This window comes from Heteronotia binoei, chromosome 5 (assembly GCF_032191835.1).
Source record: "Heteronotia binoei isolate CCM8104 ecotype False Entrance Well chromosome 5, APGP_CSIRO_Hbin_v1, whole genome shotgun sequence".
Lineage (NCBI taxonomy): Eukaryota > Metazoa > Chordata > Lepidosauria > Squamata > Gekkonidae > Heteronotia > Heteronotia binoei.
Window position 1 is genome coordinate 34,125,644 of NC_083227.1, and position 22,776 is coordinate 34,148,419.

At 42.7% G+C, this 22,776-nt stretch overlaps 1 protein-coding gene across 1 annotated transcript in view; it reads right to left on the reverse strand.

The window, feature by feature from the left end:
• LOC132571936 (uncharacterized) overlaps nucleotides 1-19,381 on the reverse strand; it is a 40,398-nt gene extending 21,017 nt beyond the window's left edge. The window contains exons 1-8 of the mRNA XM_060238728.1: nucleotides 19,145-19,381; nucleotides 15,603-16,030; nucleotides 13,164-13,259; nucleotides 7,918-8,148; nucleotides 7,706-7,728; nucleotides 6,149-6,264; nucleotides 2,708-2,746; nucleotides 619-1,146 (exon numbers count right to left, since the gene is read on the reverse strand). Coding sequence (XP_060094711.1) covers nucleotides 619-1,146; nucleotides 2,708-2,746; nucleotides 6,149-6,264; nucleotides 7,706-7,728; nucleotides 7,918-8,148; nucleotides 13,164-13,259; nucleotides 15,603-16,030; nucleotides 19,145-19,358 — 1,675 coding nt within the window. The 5' untranslated portion in view covers nucleotides 19,359-19,381. The remainder of the gene's footprint in view (nucleotides 1-618; nucleotides 1,147-2,707; nucleotides 2,747-6,148; nucleotides 6,265-7,705; nucleotides 7,729-7,917; nucleotides 8,149-13,163; nucleotides 13,260-15,602; nucleotides 16,031-19,144) is intronic.
• Between the last annotated feature and the right edge of the window lie 3,395 nt (nucleotides 19,382-22,776).

Below are 22,776 nucleotides of genomic sequence, written 5' to 3' on the forward strand. Positions count from 1 at the left end.
ACATCACCTTTTGAAGCAGCCATTTCCAGATCTAGGGAAACTACGGTAATCTCTGCAGTCTGAGGGTCAGTTGTGATTTTGAGAGAAGCATGAGACAAGAGAGGTGGAAGAACATTGGAACAGTTTTATTTGGATTAATATTTGGAAACTGCCATGCCCATTAAACACATATAAGCACACACACACACAACCCAGAGAATACATATGATAGTTGAACTCCAGGCATATCTTTTTTGGGGGGAGGAGTGGATATAAAAAACTTTAAAGGGTTGAATACCAGCCCATCACAGAAAAATTAAAGGCAGAAAAAGCTTCATCAAGAACATCACTTGAACCTCATGTAGTGTTCTGTCCTTTCCCAGTTTCTGAGAAGAGAATCTGATTGCGTTATAAAGCACTGCAGCAAAAGGAGAGACCCTGAATCCAATTTCCATTGTGCCGGGATGCTAGACCCTCTCAGCCCCTTTTGTCCGAAAGATGCAAAATTCCGTTGTCTGCAAATAGGAACCAGAAGTCCTGCTGAACCCATTAAGACTGTAAACACTCATCTGGCTCTTGCGACAGCTAAAATGTCACTTCTTTCCATCCATCATGGTGACGACTCTCTTCAAGAGCAACACTTTAATGAGGCTTTTTGCTGAAGAAAAAAATAGGGGCGGAGTGCCTCCCCAGAGAATGAAGTTGAAGGGAAAGCAAAAAGTCTTTGCTTTGTCTCAGCACAAAAAAATTCCACACAACCTTCTTCATAGTCCAGAGTCACCCTTATCTTTTGTGGAATCCTGGCAGATAAAGTGACTGACTGAGAGGAAGTCAAAGCAGACATATGCAAGGCATAAAAGCATTCTGTCTGCACAATCCAGAATCCTTCATCAGGATTAAGGGTGACATTTCCCTTCCTCTTCACAGACTCTCTAGCTACACCCACAGCCCACCCTCCCTGTCTATTTCCCACTTCTACCTCCCAACAGTGTCTACCTGAGGTGAATTTCTCAAGGCCCAGAACACTTTGTAGGGTATCAAATCGCTCGGGGCTGTCAGGAAACTTTCTTCGTATACTTCCCCGTACTTCGTATACTTCCACGCGCTTCATATCCAGAGACACAATGAGTTGGGGATGTGCAGTCTTTCGATCCAGAGTCACATTCACTGTAGAAAATGGGGGGAAGACAGAATAGCTTAATGGAGGAGGGTATCAGTGAAAGACTCAATGTTAATATGTTGAAGGGTGACACAGGCGCAGAAAAGAGAAGAAAAAACACTCCCTCAAGAGGACTGCACTGTCAGTCGAAGGTGCTTGAGGCCCGTTTTGCAGCTCAGCTGCTGAAGAAGAGAATAGCTTGCGTCATACACCAGTGACGGAAGAGCAAATCTCAGCTTATCACATTCTGTCAGGGTCACAGCACCTGTACAACTGGAAGATTTTTGATCCTCGAGTTGAGGTGGGAGAGAAAAACATTCTCCCCAGTGCCAGAACTCCTGTGTGAATGGATCCACCACAGGCAGCCATTTTATTATTATTACTTGCCATTAAGTCGTAACCCTGAAGGTAAGAGATGCTCAGAAGTGCCATTGCCTGCCTCTGGAATGCAATCCTGGACATCCTTGGTGGTCTCCCATTCAATTACTAACCAGGGCCAGCCCTGCTTAGCTTCTGAGATCTGTTGAGATCAGGCTAGTCTGGCCTATTTAGATGAGGGCAACGTACCTTTACAAACTGTATGTTACTACAGAACTAAATGGGGGAGATCTGTTCATGCATTTGCTTTGGCCCGAAACCACTACATCAGCTCTCTTCCACCTGTCATTCCCACTGTCATAGGTCAGCTAGGACTCAGTGATAGCAAGGACACAGGAGAAGAGCAGCCCCATGTAGCCAGCTCTGAGTCAGCAGAAGCCAGCAAGCAGGAACATGAACTGCAGGCTTGTCAAGAATTTACAGCTAACAGTTGGTGTAGAGCCACCGACACCCTCCAGCCCCGAATGAACTGGTGAAACTCAGGTTGCTGTTTCCAGCCTTCCAGTATCACCCACACCATTAGAGCACCAAAGATGGAGGCGAAGAATAGAGCAAAATGCATGTCTCCAGGCCTGATGCCAGCTGCTCACTGATGAGTAGCTGCAGGGTTACTCCAGAGTAGCAGGCTGTAATCATGACCCTTCAGTATATGGCTATAAAAACCAGCCATGGGACACTGCTAGATGTGGAAGCAACAAGTCAAAATCCCTCCGACACTGTGACCACTGCCTTGGATCCTAGCTTCTGTGACACTTTGGATGAGCCTCTGACCCTTCCTTCGTCTTGCCCCTAAACTTGCTTGTAGTTAACTCCTAAGACTCCCAGACTTTGCTGTACAGACTGACCCAAGGATCAAGCTCCTGATGACTCCTTGACTCTATGCATTAGCTTGGACTGGACCTCAACTACGCTGCTTGAATTGCTGCCCTCGCCTTACTCACTCCCAGCTCTAACAGTGTATCCTGTGCCATTTCCCACCCGGCCTCCAACACCGTCATTCTTACAAATAATCCTAACCCTTGGGATCACCCATTTCTTGTGAGAGTCTCGTGGCAAGGAAAGCTAACTGCCTCTCCTAAATGTGTAAGCATTTAACACAGCTGTGCTGAATAGCTGAAAAAAGCGCTTCTATTGAACTTTCCCCTCCAACCAAAAGCAGCCCTTCTCTTTAAGTCCCGCACTGATAGTTACCTTTGTACAATGCTTCATCCACTGCAAACTTCAGAAGCCCTATTAGGTGGAGAAATGAAGGGCAGATATACTAAGACCATCATACAAATAACAAAATGTCATTTCTCCCACTTATGGCTTCAACAGAACCACTTGAGACCATGCTGTGGCAACATCCATGATCTAAACTGGGACCATGTTTAATGAATGACAGCTATGGAGGAGTAAACTAGATCAGCCTTCGATCCTTCTGATTTTCCAGTACTGACACCCATCACTTACCCATTCATTCCTAAGGAACCAGGAAAACGTTCCTCTAAAATATTAGCATTCCTATTTTCACCCCTAGTGTTGTTCCAAAGCCTTGTTCCAGAGCCAGTTTGGTGTAGTGGTTAAGTGTGCGGACTCTTATCTGGGAGAACCGGGTTTGATTCCCCACTCCTCCACTTGCACCTGCTAGCATGGCCTTAGGTCAGCCATGGTTGTCCTTGAAAGGGCAGCTGCTGTGAGAGTCCTCTCAGCCCCACCCACCTCACAGGATGTCTGTTGTGGGGGAGGGAGATAAAGGAGATTGTGAGCCGCTCTGAGACTCTTGAGTGGAGGGCGGAATCTAAATCCAATGTCGTCTTCTACATTTTTGGAGCTTTTAACAGTGGAACCCTTTTAGACATTAACTACTCTGTTCTGGAGATGTGGTTTGCAACTGCATCTATACCCATCTCACCTTCAAACCTCCTCTTCCCTGCTACATCACAGAGCCCCCCTCCCCCATTTCCCCGGACCCATAAAAATGCTTAGGACTGAATTAATTTCATTTGCCAGTTTCATAGAAGGGGCGGATCTGAAGCTGAAGAGGCTGCCTTCCCGTTCCCTTCCAGTGGAGATCGAACACAACATCAGTCATGACAATCCCTCTCTTCCACTCCACCCTTAACCCCCAAAAAACCTTTTCTATTTTTTTTTTAAATACCATTGTAGTATGCTGCTCTGTGACAATGCACACTACACCAGTTTGAAGTGAAGAAAACCCAGAAAAATGGTTCTTTTCCTCAACTGGGGAGAAACAGCAGCAGTCAGTATGTATTGATGAGGAGGCTGAGGAAGGATGAAGGCCCACCATAACATCAAACATTGCTGAGGTCAGAAACATTGCACAAGAGCTAGGAATTACAAGAGAGGAACCTACACGGAATCACAGAGCAGGGAATGTTCTATCCCACTCCCTTGGCCACTTTCTGCTTTCCTCTCCTCCCCTGCTCCTTTTTCCCACCTCTCTTCTCTTGTGTCTCATGTTCTTCGCCATGTCCCCTTGCTTTCTCTCCTAGCTTCTCCCTCTCCAGGGAGAAAAATGCCACTTTCTTTTCTTTGGATTCTACTTATCCTTCTTACAGCTCCCCCCACCTTGCACCCATCTCCCTTGGAATTCTGAGAGGCTGCTTTGGCCAATAATTGTGACCAATGTCTCACGAGATGGTTTTGAGAGATCTCATTCTGTATTCTGGGTTGACAAGGCACCCTCAAATAACAACACTAAGCCCTTCCTCCCATCAAATTATTGTGTGAAGTCCACAGAATGACTTGAGGCCCCTGCCAAAGCACTAGGTGTGAGGTGAGACACTTGAGGCTTTAGAATGGAATTAAGCCCATTTGCAGGTGTTACGCAAGCATGTATGTGAGGCCCAAGGACCTGGCATTGTTTCCTGGAGTTGCCTTGGCAACCCAAAACAGCACTGGTTATCTCACAGGGCTACCTCTCATGAGACTCCGCTGGCACATGATACTTTAAAAAAAAGTTAAATTGTTTTGTGAATTCCACACCAATGTCAAGGACAGAGGTGTCAACCGCATGGCCCATGGGCCAGAACTAGCCCACCAAGGGTTTTAATCATGCCTGCAGCTCTCCTCTCCACACTTCCTCCCCTGCCTGTTCTCACCCTTTCAAGATTGAGCTGCAGGAAGCAGAGGGCAGGGCTGCCTACGTATTCAAACAAATAAAAAGTTGCAAAGAAAATACGAAGTGGATTTTCCATTCCCAGAGTAGTCAGTCTGTGCCCAGAGACCTTAATGGAAAATCCATTCCACATAGTCTTTGCAATTTTTTGTATGTAATGGAACAATCTGTTCCCATCCAATATCTGTATGAATTAGTTTGGTCCTATTGGGTGGAGCGTTTGTTTTAGTTTCCAGTTTTGTATGTTAACCGCAAAAGCCATCTCTACTGAATGGACCTGAGAACAGGTGCCTGAGTGAGTACTCTAACCTGGCGACCCACAGCCAAAGGAGAGTGTTACATCTGGAGAACCACAGGCACTCTGAGGGGGTGGGGGAGGAGGGAAGAAACTGCTCTGCTATTTCATGTCTTCCTAGGCTCAGAGCATTTTATATTTCTGTTTGTATTTTTACTTTCTGCTGTGATCTTTGTGCTTTTCTTGATGCTTTATTTTTTAAAATGGTATTGCCAAATCCCACTATTTGCCCACCTTTCTATTTTAGGCAGGCATCTTTTTATGGGGGCAGGGAGGAGGTTTGGGACCAACCAGAATCAAAATATAGAGTTCTGCAAACTCAAGGAACTCCAGTTTTGGAGATAAATATTAGTTTTAACACACATACCCTCCTAACATGGAGCTCCAATGCAGAACAAAAGCTGAAGACAACTAAAATTACCTCAAATCAACCTGTAAATAATCCTGAAGAGCTACAGTCACTCTGAGTAGACCAACCGGGGGGGGGGGGGGGGAGAATCGCAATGCCCAGCCATTTCATATTTTCCAAGGCTTAGAGCAGTTTACATTTTTAGTTAATATTTTTAGTTTCTGCTATGATGCTTGTGCTTCTTCTTGAAGTTTTGTTTTAAAAATTGCATTGCCAAATCCTACTATCCTCCACCTTTCCATTTTAGGCAGTCACCTTTTAAGGGCAGTGGGAAAAGGTTTCGGAGGTGTTCAGTTATCAAAGACTATTAAATAAACAAAATATATCAAGAGTGTTATTGTTTTAAGTATGTTTGTATTTTTAGTTAAATACAATAAAAAGATATTATTTTTATTTGTGCCCTTTATAAAGTTTATGTCTATACTACCCAACATTACATTTTATGAAACGTGGCTGGGCCGGACAAAGTCCCATTTATGTTAGGTCAAGCCCTCTTAAGAAAATTCAACACCCTTTGGTCTTGGAGTTGATGTGAAAGACCTCTGCCTATCACCTTAGAGAGCCTCTGCCAGTCTGAACAGACAATAAGCATCGAGGTTTACAGCCCACATTGATGGGAGTCATGAAAAAGTTTACTTCTTAACAGGGAAAAAGCATTTGTGAAAAGTCTTCTGAATGTTGTCTTAACCAGGTATCTTAACCAACCAGGAGAAAGCCAGATCCTCTCTGAGAAGGAACAGAGAAGGAACTAGCAGCAAACCCAGAAGACTGAGCAGCCTGATTCGCATTTAACCCTTCTCACCGTACGTTGAGCATCGGCCAATGCCTTTTGCAAGGCAGGAGTTTTCTGAGAGTAAGTTCTGAGAGCTTCCTCCAGCTCCACAGGAGGTTTCAGCAGCTGCCTCTCTGGCTCCTTCACATATCTGGAGAGAAAGATAGGGAGGATTCCAAAAGGCACAAAGAATCTTGTGCTGCTTCCAAACACACAGTCTGAGTGGGCCTTTATTCACAAAAATACAGCCAGTCACCAAGAGGCCCCTTAGCTACTCCTTTCAAGGCTGGAGTTCTTCCATTCAATTTTATTCTTGCAGAGAGGGGACCCTCCACTGGACAGTTTTTGCCATAACAGTGAAACTGATTCAAGCACAGAGAAAGTTCAGGCAGCTTTCCTCACATTTATGTCCTTTGGTTGTCTTGATAGGATAAGGAGGGCCAAGCAGAAAAGTTATGAAGAGCAGTGGGACAGAGCCCATCATCAGAAGAAAGTTCCACTTCACAATATTTTTTTTCTTTGGTCTGGCAAGAAGGGTATCAAACCCCACCCCAATAGGTTGTTTTTTTTCTGATTGGCTCATCTATTTCAGCAGCACCTGGGGGTGGGGTGGGGAGGGAAGAGATCTGCTCATGCCCATGATATCCCTTGGAGACAGCCCTGTGATTGGCTGGGGAAGGTCAGGAGGTGATGGCCTGCTTTTGCTATAAAGTATAGGCTATGACAGGATGGTGTATTGTTTTCATTTATTGTTTTCTTCCACTTAACCCTCCGCCCTCCCATCCATGTTCCCTATGGACATCTGGTGTATGCTCTGGAACAACTTTGCTTTTAGTTATGAGAAGCCAACATTTATGCAGCAGAACTGAATAAATGTATGCAGACAATTGGCTTTCTTTTTTTCTGTATACTGAACTGAAACCAAAGGTACTGCTTTTCTTAAATCTGTTAATAAAGCTTTCTTTTGCCTTAAGGCATGTGCTGCTGAAGAGTCTTCTGAACCAAATCCAGTTTGAACTTGGTGATGCTCCCAGCAAATCTTGTTCCAGGGTCCCAGTATGAGGCGGGGAAGCAAAATTCTCAGCCCAAAGTAGGACACCATGCAGCACATCTCACCAGCTGAGCCTATAATGAGCATTTATTTATTTGCTCACATCTCACATTTAACCCCTGCCAATCCCTTTTTAAAGCATCGCCGACAGGAGAGGCTGGGAAAAGCTCCACCTGAGACCTTGGAAAGTCACTGCTAGGCCAAAGATAGCTAATTGTCCATTGGCAGACTCAGTATTAATCAGCTTCCTCCTTAAGTCACATTCTCCACCTGTGACCAAAGGGAAGTTCAAGACCCCATTGCCTCTCCTCAGAACCTTGAGGATGTCAGATCCAGAGAAGGGGGGAAAGATCCTACAATACTCAGGAAATATTTCAGGATCCTTCACTTTCTCTGCTGGAAGAAGACTTTTCAAAGTGCTGAAGGCACTACCCCATAGGTTTTTATGGCATGATTCTGTCAAAACATCTATTTTTAAAAAGGGGATAGAAGTTAGTCAACAGAAGATGAGACAAAAGGGGATAGATAAAAAGTCACATACCTGCTCAGTATAGTTTTGGGATCCTGAAAGAGAAAGGGAAAGAAGTGGGTCTCATTTATACATACAGAAAAGTCATTGGGTTTCTCACCATTTTACAGCACAAGTTTTTTTCTCCCTCCCAACAAGAACCAAGTGACATTCTTACTACTGGGCTTTCTTTATTCCTATTTTGAGCTTTTTCTGCCTTTCCTGACATGATTTTAGATTCTCACCTGTAAAAATTCATTTTCTGACTGTTGAAACTTCTCCACCATCTCTGTGATCAGGTGATTGAGATGGGAAACCTCCTCCAAGAATCTGGTGTGGGTTTCTTTGTCCCTCTTCGTCATTTCTTTCTCCATCTTTTCCAGCAGGGATAGTCTGAGGCGCTCTTTCTTCTCAAGATAACTGTAAAACTGCTGAAAGGCCGACTTAATCTTCATTTTCTCCGCTTGTAACTTTGTCTGCAAGAACCATACAGAAATTTGAAAAAGGGCAAGTCATTTCACGAAGTCAAATCAGGTGCAGCCCCAATATTGGAATCATAATATGACAGAGAATCAAGCTTGATGACCTTTTGGTGCTAAGGACATGATTCTTAATAGACCTCTATGAAGGTTGGGGGTCTTAAGTGATGCTGAAGCAGGGGCAGAGTGATGTGAAGCTTGACTGGTGTGGTCTCCACCCAGACCTCCACCTAACAAACATAACCTAAGTGGCTTCTGAATGGAGCAAATTCAACACCCATGAAGAAACTGGAAAACAACAGTAAATTTTATTTGAAGTTCAGAAAATAGGACAAATTAGGTGTAACACAGTGTTGCTGGGTCCATTCATTTATAAAGTTATAGGTGATCATTCAGAAGTACAGAAAGCAGTTTAACAGTCTTGTTTCCCCCCAGAAACTTGACCCCAAGACGCCGCAGTCTCTTAGCAAGGGATTTTTTTTAACAGAATACAGAAAGAAAAAAAGGAAAGGCAGGAATTAGATAAAATCAAAGGAAATGGACATTAAAAAGAAAATCATCTTATTCATAATCTCATTACAAAACAGCTCATGACTTAACACTAACAATACACTCAATACATTTCATTTCAATACCAATCTTCTAAAGTTAATTTAAATTTTTAAGCCAAATTATTCCCACAGTAATTAACAAATTCTTCTTCTGCCATATCATCCTATCCTCTTGTCCTCAATCAAAGGTTATTAACCATCTACATTTTACATAAAGAAAATTTATAGACATCAAAAATATATACAAAAATTAGCTAGTAATTAACTATTAGTTAAATATAAACATGAAATATTTGAAATCACATTGTCACATTTAGATAGATTATATTTATTTTATATTTTATCCTTTTTTAGTTATAACACTCAAAATAGTTTGCCCATTTTTTTCAAAATCATTAATCGACCTCCTATTTATAAAATCAGTTAATTTGGCCATAATAGCATATTCTGTCGTTCTATCTTTCCATGCTTCTTTATTTCAACATTCCTCAACTTTCCACTTAGCTGCTCATACTGTTCTGGCAACAGTCAACATATATGTGAACAGTTCTTGGAGCGTTCGTTCTATCATGTCTGGCGGAATTCCCAGTAACATAATCTCTGACCTCATTTCAAAATTAACTTTTACAATTTTCTGCATCTCTTCATGGATTTCTTTCAAAAATTTTCTTGCTTTTGGGATAGAAAGAACCTTTCACCTCTTTACATTTACAGCTCTTTACAGCAAACCCCTAAGTGATTCTTTTCCATCTTCATAATGTCTTTTAGGCATTATAAACCAGCAAAAGAACATTTTATACCAATTCTCTCTTAATGCTTGACAGGCTGTAAATTGAATGCCTTTTGCCCACAAATTTTCCCATTGTTGAAACATTATTTCTAGTCCTAGATTCTGGGACCAATACAACATACACGATTTAACTTGTTCTGTTTCTGTATCATTTTGAAGTTCGTAGATTCTTTCCAGCAGATGATCCTTCCACTTGGTTATTATTTTTTTTCACCATCAGTTAAGTCTCCCATTCTTCCTCTAGTCTTCCATAGCTTATTTAAGTCTTGAAGTTAGTTGTCTATATCAGCCATTTAAATTTTTCCCCTTCTATTTTTTGCCACAATTTAATTTCCCCTTGTGAATTCAGCATATCTTGATGTTATAAAATCATTAATTCTTCTCTCACACTTGTCACAATAGGTATTTATTGGTGACATGATTGGTGAGGTCAATGGACTTTCTTGTTTTTAGAGAGTCCCAAAGTCCTAAGTAAACTGTATCTAATGACATGTTGATCCTTAAGAGCACATTTTCTGTTTTTAATTCAAAGGTCTGCCACTTCTAATTTCATAAATCTTTCATTTATAAATCCAGTCCACAATCCAATTCAAGCATGTCACTTGATAATATAGCTTTAAATTAGGTACTTCAAGGCCTCTTTTTCTTCTCATCTTGTAAAATTTTAAACCTAATTCTTGGTTTTTTGCTATTTCATATAAATGTATTAATTTGCCTTTGCCAATCCTTCAAAATTTTCTCTTGTATATTGATTGGCATCATGTGAAATAAGTTTATTTTAGGCAATATATTCATCTTGTTTGTAGAGATTCTTCCTAACCAGGATAAATTTAATTTGGACCATCTCACCATGTCTCTTTGTATTTTCTTCCAAGCAGTCTCATAGTTGTTCAAATAATTTATCCCTTTGGCTAGTATCTGCTTGGAGTGCTGCTACTTCACATCCACAAGGAATTCTTTTTCAGCCTCCTCCTCTGGAGACAAATTCCTCTCCACCAATTTACGATTTTTGCTCATTCTCACTCAAAAGGCAAATGCTGAGATCTCTCAGGTCTCCTCCTGAGACAACCTCATTCCTGAGATGTAAACCCTGCTTAACTAAAACTGAGTCTATTTCCTTCTCTTCCCACCCCCTCCCCCCAAAAATCTGGCTCTTCCAGCCCTTTGAAGGATCCTGATTGGCTACTAGTTCTGTTCATACAACAAACAAAATTAAAGAGGAATTTGGTGTTTTTCAGAAAGGGGCAGGATCTTTGTTCATCCTTCACACCATGCTTTAGAGAAGACTGACGGGATTCTTAAGACAATAATAGTGTCCAAAAGCCATCCATTATCTTATAGTCTATGTCCAGGCTGCCTGCCCATTTTCAGCTTCCAGGTGATAATGGCTGCCAAAGGTATCCCAAAGTAGATTCTTTGATAAGTCTCTGCTCTCCCTCGTGTCTTGAGGATTTACATTTTCAGCTTCCCTTCTTCCTGTGTCAGAGATTCTTTTCCTGTCCCCCCTCCCATTCTTCCCAAAAGGGATACAATCTAGTATATGTCTCAAGGTGTCCTCACCAGTGCTCTCTGTTCTCTCTTTCCCAAAAGGACACCTTTTGCAGTAAGTGTGAGTTTGCAGCCCCAAACCATGAATTATTGGGGACCAATTACAGGGCAGAAGGCATTTCTCCACACCATCCATTTGTGTCTTCCAATCATAATGTACTACCTACACAAAAGGCATACTTTGCTGACCTGTGTGTGTGTGTGTGGGGGGGGGGGTTTTGCATAGCCACTTAATACAATTCATAGCGGGGGAGGGGATAAAACAGAACAGGCGCACAAGATGTCTCCTTTACTGTCAGTCTGAATCCTCACTTTGCCATAGTCACTTGCTAGGTGACAGTGGGCCAGTTACACACTCGTAGCCTGATGTACCTCACAGCGTTGTTGTGAGGATAAAACAAAGGAAAGGAGAACAATGTAATCTTTTTTGGATTCCTCTTGCAGAGGAAGTAGGGTTGCCAATCCCCAGGTAGGGGCAGGAGATCCCCCAGTTTGGAGACCCTCCCCCTGTTTCAGGGTCATCAGAAAGCAGGGGGAGGGAAATGTCTGCTGGGAAATCTATTCCCATAGGAAATGGGGAATTGATCTGCCGATATCTGGGGCTCTGGGGGGGCTGCTATTTGAGGTAGAGGCACCAAATTTTCAGCATAGCATCCAGTGCCTCTCCTCAAAGTACTCCCCAAGTTTCAAAAAGATTGGACTAGGGGGTCCAATTCTATGAGCCTCAAAAGAACGTGCCCCTAGCCATGATTTCCTACAGAAGGAAGGCATTTAAAAAGGTGTGCAGTTCCTTTAAATATAATGGCCAGAACTCCCTTTGAAGTTCAATTATGCTTGTCACAACCTTGGTCCTGGCTCCACTCCCAATGTCTCCTGGCACCACCCCCAAAGTCCCCAGATATTTCTTGAATTGGACCTAAGAGAAAGGCAGGATACAAGTGATGTAAATAAAGAAATAGATATGTTCTTCTCCTTGACCACATACAGCAGGCACTGGGGAACAGATGTACTTATTCCCTCAGATGGAGCATCTAACTGTCCCAGGCAGCCAGTGTCCTAAGACTTAATCAGTCATGGTCTGGCATGAGTAGAAAATTGCTCCTCAACTTTGTAAAGCCTTCCTCCTTTCCTGGCACCTTATCTGAAGATTTTTCAGCACCAAGCAAAGACTTCAAAGAGCACTTAATTAAATAGTTTGTTGATTTCCACCTGCTGCATTATGATTTACTTGGTTGTTAGACAGTGTTTGTTTCATTGCATTATTGATGCTGATGAATTTTCACTTTGTGGTTATAAGTCATATTATATTTTAATTACTGTATACCTCTTGTAGAGGAAGGTATGCTGTAGCTTGCTCTTGTCAGATCTCAAAACCTAAACAGGGCCGGTACTTGGATGGGAGACCGTCAAAGAAGATTCTGCAGAGGAAGGTTATGGCAAATTACCTCTGCTTTTCACTTGCCTTGAGAGACTTGCTGGGGTCACCAGAAGTTGGTTGTGAGTTATGTACATGCATACATCTCTTGGACACTATTACTGGAGAAGCAGCATACAGATACTTAAATAAATCACGACCCTCTCCCCCAAACACTTTTTTTGGCCTTCCTTGCACAGGACCTAAGCAACATCTACTTATTCATCTATTGGATAAGATATCTGATGTCTCTGTTATGGAAGACAATTAGTTTTTTTTCCAAATGATAAACACACCTTGGCAGTTGCATAGAACAGGTATATAGCATACTGGTTTGCTTGTCCTGTTCCCTAACACGCAGCAAAAATCTGACTATGCCTTGTTAAGTCACAGTCTGCTTTTCTAGAAGCCGTTTACATATTTAAGCTGCTTTAGCCACTAATATTTGATGGATTACATTGCCTATATTTTGGGTGTGTGCGTGTGTAAAACTATCAGTGTTCTCTTGCGACTAAATGATAAACTGCATCCATTTGTACTGACTACCACTCAGTGCAGTGGCTAAAGGCATCATTCTACATGCATGCATCATCTTCTGGCAAGACGGCAGTGGACGCTTATGGCAAAGATTTCCAATGTCTCATGGCCTGAAGACTCAAGGACTTTTCCAGTCAATGCCCAACCACAACAAAGGTGGCTTTATACCTACCCAAAATTTTTGGCTTCTCTGATCATCAGCTGTTTTTAGATGCTTAAGCTTTCTCCTCTCTTGCTCCAGAGTCTGCAGCTCAGTCTGGATCTCCTTCTGCAGAAACAGGAAAAGCCAATGATCTGGGGGAGTTCAGCCCCCACTACCAACTACTATAAAGGGTTTCCTTATAAAGTAACAAGTGAGAACCTGTAAGGACTTGGGGAAGGCATTTCGTCCCCCCCCCCCATATACAATTTCCTCTTTCCCGAAAACCCCTTTTTCAGTTTACTTCTCTCCTATAGGGTTGCCAACCTGGAGATATCTTGGAATCACAAGGTATCTCTCACTACAGAAATCAATTCCGCTTGCATATTAGGCCACATACCCCGATATATCCAATCCTCCAAGAGCTTACAGGGCCTACTGTAAGCTCCAGGAGGATTGGCTATATCAGGGGTGTGTGGCCTGATATTGAGAGCCAGTTTGGTGTAGTGGTTAAGTGTGCAGACTCTTATCTGGGAGAACCTGGTTTGATTCTCCACTCCTCCACTTGCAGCTGCTGCAATGGCCTTGGGTCAGCCATAGCTCTGGTAGGAGTTGTCCTTGAAAGGGAAGCTGCTGTAAGAGCTCTCTCAGCCCCATCTATCTCACAGGGTGTCTGTTGTGGGGGGAGAAGGTAAAGGAGATTGTGACTGCTCTGAGACTCTGAGATCCAATTTGGGAAATCTTTGGCGATTGGGGGTGGAGCCTTGAGAGGGCCAGGAGATTGGGGTTAGAGCCTCCTCTAAAGCTCTAACTGCCAAACCCTACTTACTGTCACAGACTGGCTGTCTAGTTGAGTCACACTAGTTGGATGATATCAAGTCACTCAGAAATTTTTGCCAGGCCTAAGGCTGCTAACCCTCTAGGTGAGACCACAGGACAGATTCACAGAAAATAAGATAATACGCGAAATACAATACCATGAATAAATTACTAATCTGTTATTTATGAATCCAATTTATACAATCTTCAATTGAGAAGTGGAGGGAAAGGGACAAGGAGCAGCAAAGACAAGTAGTGTTAATCTAGTCTTGAAACGCCCCAAGTGGGCTTGCATGAAGTTCTCCACCTTAGACTGAAAATGGATTCCTACTGAATGGATCTTCCTCAAGTCCAAATTTGCCAGGTTCAAGACATGCAGTAATTGCAGAAAGGACTGTATCCTGCTTTAACCTCAGAAACAAGTGGGAAGGAACTGGTTGCTGGGTGGGAGGACACAAGGAAACAAAATAACTTATTTCACATTTCTACTTTTATTTGATTTCTAAATTTGGTCAGCCTACATTTAGATGACTAGAGAAAGACACTGGGCAAAAGAAGGAAAAAAGAGAAAGAGCAGGGCAAAAGAAGGTTTCCAGCTATGCCAGCAGGGGTTAGGAAGAAAAGATGAGAAGTGAAGGATGATTCCCTTCTGAAGCAAGAAGTATTCACATGCATGCTTGTTAAGAGCACATATGCAGTTTTACTCCTTCACCACTGTAGCCGTCACAGGCTTGTTTTGCAAGGTACACTGGATTGGGATGACTTGGAGTTGGAGACAGGCTTTAAGAACATAAGAGAAGCCATGTTGTATCAGGCCAATGGCCCATCCAGTCTAACACTCTGTACACACAGTGGCCAAAAAAACCCAGGTGCCATCAGGAGGTCTATCAGTGGGGCCAGGACACTAGAAGCCCTGCCACTGTGCCCCCCCCCCCCACAACACCAAGAATACAGAGCATCACTGCCTCAGACAGAGACCTCCAACAATATGCTGTGGCTAATAGCCACTGATGGACCTCTGCTCAATATGTTTATCCAATCCCTTCTTGAAGCTGTTAGCAGCAGCCGCCACCTCCTGTTGGCAGTTAATTCCACGTGTTAATCACCCTTAGAGTGAAGAAGTACTTCCTTTTATCAGTTTTAACCCGACTGCTCAGCAATTTCATTGAATGCCCACGAGTTCTTGTACTGTGAGAAAGGGAGAAAAGGACTTCTTTCTCAACCTTCTCTATCCCATGCATAATCTTATAAACCTCATCAGTCTACTTAAAAGCCAAGTAATAGATAGTAGAGGAGGCCACTACCTTGTGTAATCATCTTGTGTCCCAGTGAGAAAGGCAGATGATAAATAACAAATAAATCAGAAAATTTATTACAATCATAGATCAGAATAATCCATGAGTAGCAATCATAAAAAGTAATATAGCACTAGATATAGATTCTCTTTTACCCTAAAGTAAAACAAATCAGCTTGTTGCTGTAAATCTTTGATGTATTCCATAAGCAGCTGCAAGAAATTTTGCACAATTAATGATAAATAAATCATAACTCCCATCCATTCTTCCCCAAGTCTAATTGGTCAAAAGCCTGCCAGAATGTTCTGCATCATCTTTATGGATCCAGATATCCCAAGCTAGCATATCGTTTTCATACCTTATACTCGACGAAAGCCTCCTCCATAGGAAGTACTCTGTGGTTCTGATGCCCCATGGATCGGTCACACACCACACAGATGGGGGCTTGGTCATCGAAGCAGAAGAGCTTCAGGGGCTCCTGGTGCCTCTTGCACCCTCTTCGCTCCCCCTCTACTCCTTTTCCCGCCTGAAGTTTCCTGGCAAGTTCCACAAGGTTTGCCAGCTGCCAGTTTGGCCTGAAATTCTTCTGTTGGAAAATTTCTCGGCACTGCGGGCAGGAAGCACCTGTGTCAGCCATTGCCCAGCACTGAGGGATGCAGGCTTGACAGAAGTTGTGCCCACACTCAATGGTCACTGGCTCTTTGAAGTATTCCAGGCAGACGGAACAAGTTGTTTCCATACGAAACTCCTCAGCAAGACTCCTGGCTGCCATGGCTCGTTCTCTCACTGAAATGTGAAAAAAGTCTTGATTTTTTTTCTTTTTCCTAAAAAAAATTCAAACACTGCCTGGGCATCTGCTTTCCTGAATTTGCCTCATGAGCAGGGGTTGTTTTTTTTTTGGGGGGGGGGCAGGGCAGGGGAAAGGCACTGCCACGGACTAGAAATAAAAATCCTGTGAAAAAGGATGGTTCAGTTATTTATCATTCTCCTCTGTTCCTTTGCAAGGGAGGTTAGGCTGAAAAGGTACAACTGGCCTGAGGTCACCCAGCAAGATTCCATGGCAGAGGGTAGATTTTTCTCAGACCCGAGTCCAGCACCCTAACCACTATACCATGGTAATGTTAGATACTATAGGCCTGTGCTGTGGTCACACTGGAATACTGCTTTTGGGAAGCTGGTGACATTAATTGGGATTTAACAGCAGAATGGAATATTGACCTTTTGAATAGATGGAACTGTCAGAACAAACAACGAAGGGCTGCTACTTAACCTCCAACTTACGGTAAGTACTCTCCTGTGAAGCCTTGGATGGATACCCAAGAATTGTAAGAGAGACTTAAAAACAAGATTTTAATTAAAATTTTTATTCATTTAAAAATGGGAATAATTCAATAGAAACAAAAATCTAAATAGAGGATTACAAAGCTGTTATAAACATTGATTATACAAACAGGAATTTGAAATTAGTGTCTCATTCTGCAAAAAAAGAACATTCCATTTCCCAAATATATCAGACACTTGACCAGTCTGCTTTACATAAACAAACACACTTTGCTAATTTCTCTTATTCCTCCTTCTTTGGAATTATACCCTCCCCCCTTTTTGAGCAAATATTAGCCTTGCAGAAGTTAACAGCGTTAAGAGCAAATTCATTAACATCTTTAGAAAGGGAACCCACATGATTCAACAACAAAAATCCTTAGGGGGTAATGGTAACTCTTTCCTTATATCTTTAGAGATGACTGTAGCAATCATATTCCAGAATTCTAGCACTCTCCTCTATTGCCACCACTATGTATGTATAAAATTGGCGCTGGTAGCTCCGCATACAGAACAATCCCCATCAGCTCTTGGTAAATTTTTGCCACTTTACAGGGTGATAGGTGCCATTGATATGATAAGTGAATTTTGATCAGTGATTTCAAGTTGATCTTTCCAGGTTTATGCATATTCAAGAAAAGGGTACATTTATGTCATCTGAGGATCTAACAAGGAAAAATTCAGCAGAAAGAATCCCTTTATTTCAATATTTGCCACTATAGCATGGCATTCCATCTGTATTAAGATGTGTTGATGCGTTGAGGCAATTCACTAAAGCTGAAAAGATTTTTATTAGCCAAGGGCAGGGCTTTTTTGGTAGAAAAGGCCCATCAGGAACTCATTTGCATATCAGGCCACACCCTCTGGTGTCACCATTGTTTTGCATAGGGCTTTTTTGTAGAAAAAGCCCAGCAGTAACTCATTTGCATATTAGGCCACATCCCCTGACACCAAGCCAGCCGGAAATGCGTTCCTGTGCATTCTGCTCAAAAAAAGCACTGGCCAAGGGTAAAAAAAAAAAAAGAATAATAATAAATGTTTATTCATTTATTCACAAAGTTACAAAGGTTTTTCACAGAAACAGTATGGAAACATATCATGATCAAAGGCATTTGATTGCAGACAGACTAGCAAAAAGTTCACGTGTTTTTCTACTTTAAAGGGAGCTCATATATTCCCTACATTGCTGGAATTTTCCAAGGCAAAGTGATATCCCAGTTCCTGAACAATTCACAAATTTGTTTATACAAAGATTTCCATGCCTTGGAAGCAGTCTAATTTGATAGTGAGTTTGGGGTGGCCCAACACAAATCATGCGGACTCCTGCAGATTTTTGCTTTGGAACCATGTTTTTATGCAATGGCAATGCCACAAAGCAGTGGATCCATTATTTTTCTGGTCTAATCCATGGCTATGGACATGACGCACGATTGATGACACGTTTGAGGGAACCCAATGAAAAAATCCTGAGGATCTGTGCTTTGAAACCATGTTTTTGCATCATGGCTGCAGTACAAAAAGGTGGATTTACAAGTGTTGTAGTGCAATTTGTGGCCATGATCATATGTGACTGGAGAATTACTGTGGTGCGACAAAACATTAAAATTCTGAGGATCCACATTTTAGAATGTTTTTGCACTACCGCGGCACCACCAATGCAAGCAGTTCATGATTTCTTTGATGTACCGTAATCTGTGGCTAAAGCTGGTACATGTGATTTAATCATAACTCTGGAGCAGGGCTGGCCAAACTTGTTTAACATGAGCCACACACACAGCATAAACATCAGATGTCTGAGAGCCACATGACAGGAAGGAAGGAAAGGTGGAAAGAAAGCAAATGGGGGGAGGGGAGGTGGAAAGAAAGCAACTTTAACTTTAAATGCATTCGAGCTGATAGCTGGCTCAGCTCAGTGATTTAAAGAGATAAATGCCTTCTCCAAGTCAGTCGTCATGGCGGTGAAGGCTTTGGGAGATACACAATGTGTGAAAAAGCCACAGTTTGGCCACCCCTGCTCTGGAGTGACCCGATGCTAAAATTTATGAGGATCCTTGCTTTACAACTGGGTTATTGTGTCATGGCAGCACCACTAAGTGGTGCATGTTCGATTTTTGTGGTGCAGCGCTTGCCTATAGACTAGGACACCATCTGCAATAGATTTCAATGCAAAAATAATACTAATTCATGAGGATCCGTTTAAAATCTGGATCCTACTTTTAGCCACCCACATTTCATGTTAAGCTTTACCCTTTCCTTGCCAAAGTCCACCGAGATCTCTTATGTTTCTCTCTATTCGAAGTCAAAGCGAGCAGATTCGCCTGCCGACTCCCTTGGAGCCCTAAAAGAACAGCAACGCCCCACTTTCCCTCCTCCGGTTCCGCGAGTAGAACTAAGCAGGTGTGAACCCCCTTTCCCCATCCCCTTTCCTCCAGCCACGCCAGCTCAGACTTCCCAGTGTAGCTCCGACCAGCTGACCAACATTCTGAAAATTAGCTTCCAACCACCGCCTGTGCTATGGCTGCTTTTTTCTCCGTTCGCTCCTCGCTTCAGTCCCGTCGCTCTACTAAACGAAAGAAGTACCTGCTTGAGCGCTGTTTAGAAAAAGGTTTTGAAGTCCCCCGAAATTAGCTCCTTCGCGGATGTCTGCCGCGGAACTGCCGAACGCCCCCATCGAAGGCGGAAAGCAAGTGGAAAGGAAATAGCGCCCGTGTACCAAAACGCGGCAAAATCGCAGGGAGAGGCATCCAATCATAACGAAAAGGGGGCTGAGCACTGGGCGCCCCCAACCCACCATGGAGTTTACAAGAATGAAGCGGAGGCAGCAGAAACGACACGGAATTGGATCGTTTTTGATCGGCTGGCGCAAGCGCATATCTGTTGCGAATCGGGCGCCTTTAGAGAGTATTAGCCTCTCGCGCTTAATACTATATTTTTATTTCTCGGCGGCGGGGGGGGGGGTGTTATTCGCTTATTTGGTGCATTTTGGTCCAGCCTTAACCTCTATGATCCCCGAACCTTTTATTCTCATCCAACAGCCCTTGTAGGGGTGCCGGCTCCACCTTGGGAAACTTCTGGAGGTTTGGCAATGGGGTCTGGGGAAAGAAGCGTTTGGGGAGGCGAGGAGCCTCAGATAGATGTAATGCTGTAGAGCCCGCCCTCCAAAGCAGCCATTTGCTCAAGGGGATCTGATCTCTGTTTTCTAGAGATCAGTTCTGGGAACTTTCCAGGTCCCACCTGGAGGTTGGCAGCCCTAGACTGAGCTGAGATAATATGACTGGCATACAATTATACGTTATATTTCATGGGGAAAGGAGAACCTGAGCCTGGGTCCCAAACCCGACACTTTAACCAGGAGCCTATGATGTGGGTAGCTGCATTGACCCGCAGAAGTAATCCCGTCAAGCAATACAATTTTTAAAGGATCCGTGGGAAAAAAAATACGTCAAGACATGAGGGAGTCTGCGACAATTTTGTTTTTTTGAAAGCCTTATATTCAATATATCATAAATTTCGTGAAAGCTTGCTCTTCCATTTTCTTTTCAGCTTTTTTTATTTTAAAGACACGCAAATATAAAAGAAAATACAAAAAGCAAAAAGTAATTTTGTAAAATAAAACAAAATGTTTTCTCCCCAGCACCCCCTTCATTACATAAAAGACTTTTTAAAATGCCGTCTATAAAATACAACAAATGCAACAAAATAACTTTTGTTGGAATACATTTATATATAAGCATATGAGGAATTGATCTAGGGCATTCTACTGCATTAGAGGGCAGGGAAGGTGGCATGGCATAGTTGACCTTGTCAGATCTTAAAAGCCAAGCAGGGAGGGTGGATACATGGAAGGGAGACCACCAAGGAAGACTCGAGAGGAAGACAATGGCAAATCCCCTTTGCTCTTCATTTGCCATGACTCCTTTGCTGGAGTCGCCATGTCAGCTGTGAAAGACACTTTACATGCATACATTCAGGGCTTTTTTTGAGCAGGAACGCAGTGGGCTTAGTGTCAAGGGGTGTGGTCTAATATGTAAATGAATTCTTGCTGGGCTTTTTCCACAAAAAGCTTCATGTGAAACAATGATGACACCAGTGGGGGTGGCCTAAAATGCAAATGAGTTCCTGCTGGGCTTTTTCTACCAAAAAAGCCCAGCATACATTCCATAGGAAAAGTGGGGAAAACACTTCAGGAGGTTACAAAGGTTTCCCTACATGTGAGAATCAAGGAAAAGTTTGAAAATATATTATGACTAGTAATAAGGCCAGTCCTGGGAAGAAATACAACAGGCACTAGAAATTTGCTATAGGTAAGTTTCATGGCCTTGGCTGGGAAGGAAAAGGTAGAAGGAGGCAAGCTATGTCAAGAAAGGCAGCTGTTGGGAAGGAAAATGGAAAAAGTGGGGTAGGTTATCAGAGAAGGGGTATCTTCAGAAAGAAGAGATGGAGTAGATTGTTTCTATCCCCTTCCCCCTCCCTTCAGCCTCTATCTAGGAAAAGTGCAGTCTTTCTCTGCAGTGGGGACCAAAGCAACTTACATAATTCTCCTCTTTCCGCTTGTGATCTGCACAAAAACTCTGTGAGGCAGGTTAGGCTGAAAGTCTATGACTGGTCCAAAATCATCCAGTCAACCTCCACAGTAAGAAGCTGGGTCTGGCAGACCCTGTTCTGAAGTGCCAGCTGCCAAGTCACACTGGCTGTCCTAGGAGGGTGACCTGAGTAGGGTATAATGACTCAGAGTGTACTACTTTCTCCAGGGGAACTGATATCTGCTCATCTGAAGAACAGTTGTAGTTCTGAGTGATCTCCAGGCCTCGCCTGGAGATTAGCCACAATGGCTCCCCAGGAGGAAATGGCTGGCTTGGGGGTGGAGTCTATGGCACTGTACCTGTTTGAGTTCGCATTCTTCCTCAAACCCCACCCTATCCAGGCTCCAACCTTCCAATCTCCAAGAATTTCTCAACCTGAAGTTGGCAACCTTCTCTCCTTCCCAGCCAACCATCAGCTTACCTTTATCTGACCCCTGACTGGTCTGAAATCCCCCAGTCAGCTTCCATAATAGGAAACTGGGCCTGGCAGAACCTGCCCTGAAGCGCAGACTGTCACATCACAGTGGCTGTCAAAGTGATTGTGGGCTGAAACCACATGTCATACTTCCACTTAAATGTACTTTAAATACGATCATTTTAAGAGATGAACTGGGCTCTGTTTCTTGCATTTACTAAATAACTGCAGCACCATCCCCTTCAATGATACATCACTGAAGTACTTAAAACATTTTAAAATCATACCAGAAACCTATTATTTTCTTCAGGAGCTACTGGAACACCATTTATGAATCTTTATCACTGGATCTTTACTATATTTCTGTCTCTTATACCTTTAAGAAAGAGATATCCAAGACACAGCTGCATGGAGTTACCTAGACTAGTTTTCTGTAAGTAGAGTTAGTTTTCAAGCTTTTTGGAGAGAGCATTTTGCCAGTAAAAACCAGAAGGCTTTTGCATTTAGTTAGAGAAGAGGTTCAGGATTGGTTTGCTTCTAAATTAAACACTTCAGCAGTATTGAGAACACTTTGCTATCAAAATTCAGAAGGCTTTTCATTTAGTTAGAAAAGAGGTTCAGGAATAGCTGGCTCCTACAATATAAATACAATGCAGAGAGCATGTGGCCACCCAAATCCAGACTTTTGCATCTGGTTAGGGAAGAGGTTGAGGACTGGCTTGCTCCTAGTATAAATACAAACACTTAAGTGAGATTGAAAGGTAAATTCTTGATAATAATCAAGAATATGTTTTTTTTTAATTATTCATTTAAAAATCTTAAAAGTTATCCACTTCCATCCAGCTTTGTGTTGTAGCTTGCTATAATCACCATTGTTTATTCCAGTATGAGAAATTCTAAAGAAAATAGAGGTCGCAGGGAATATTATGCCAGCCAGATTCAGAAGGCTTTTGCATCTGCTTAGAGAAGATGTTAAGGTCTGGTTGGCTTCCAATATTTGAAGAAAATAGAAATACTCCTGAGGAAAACTTTTGATGAAATGAGCCTACATCCAGGTGCTTGCTGGATGGACTTTTCTTTGCAATCTTGTAAAGCTGAACTTCTTCATAACGTGTTTAAAAGGATTTATATAACTTCTTAAAAATGTTTTACTAAATATAGTTAGGCAGTATATCACAGGGGGGGGGGGTTGGGGGTGTATTTCTGAACAGGAG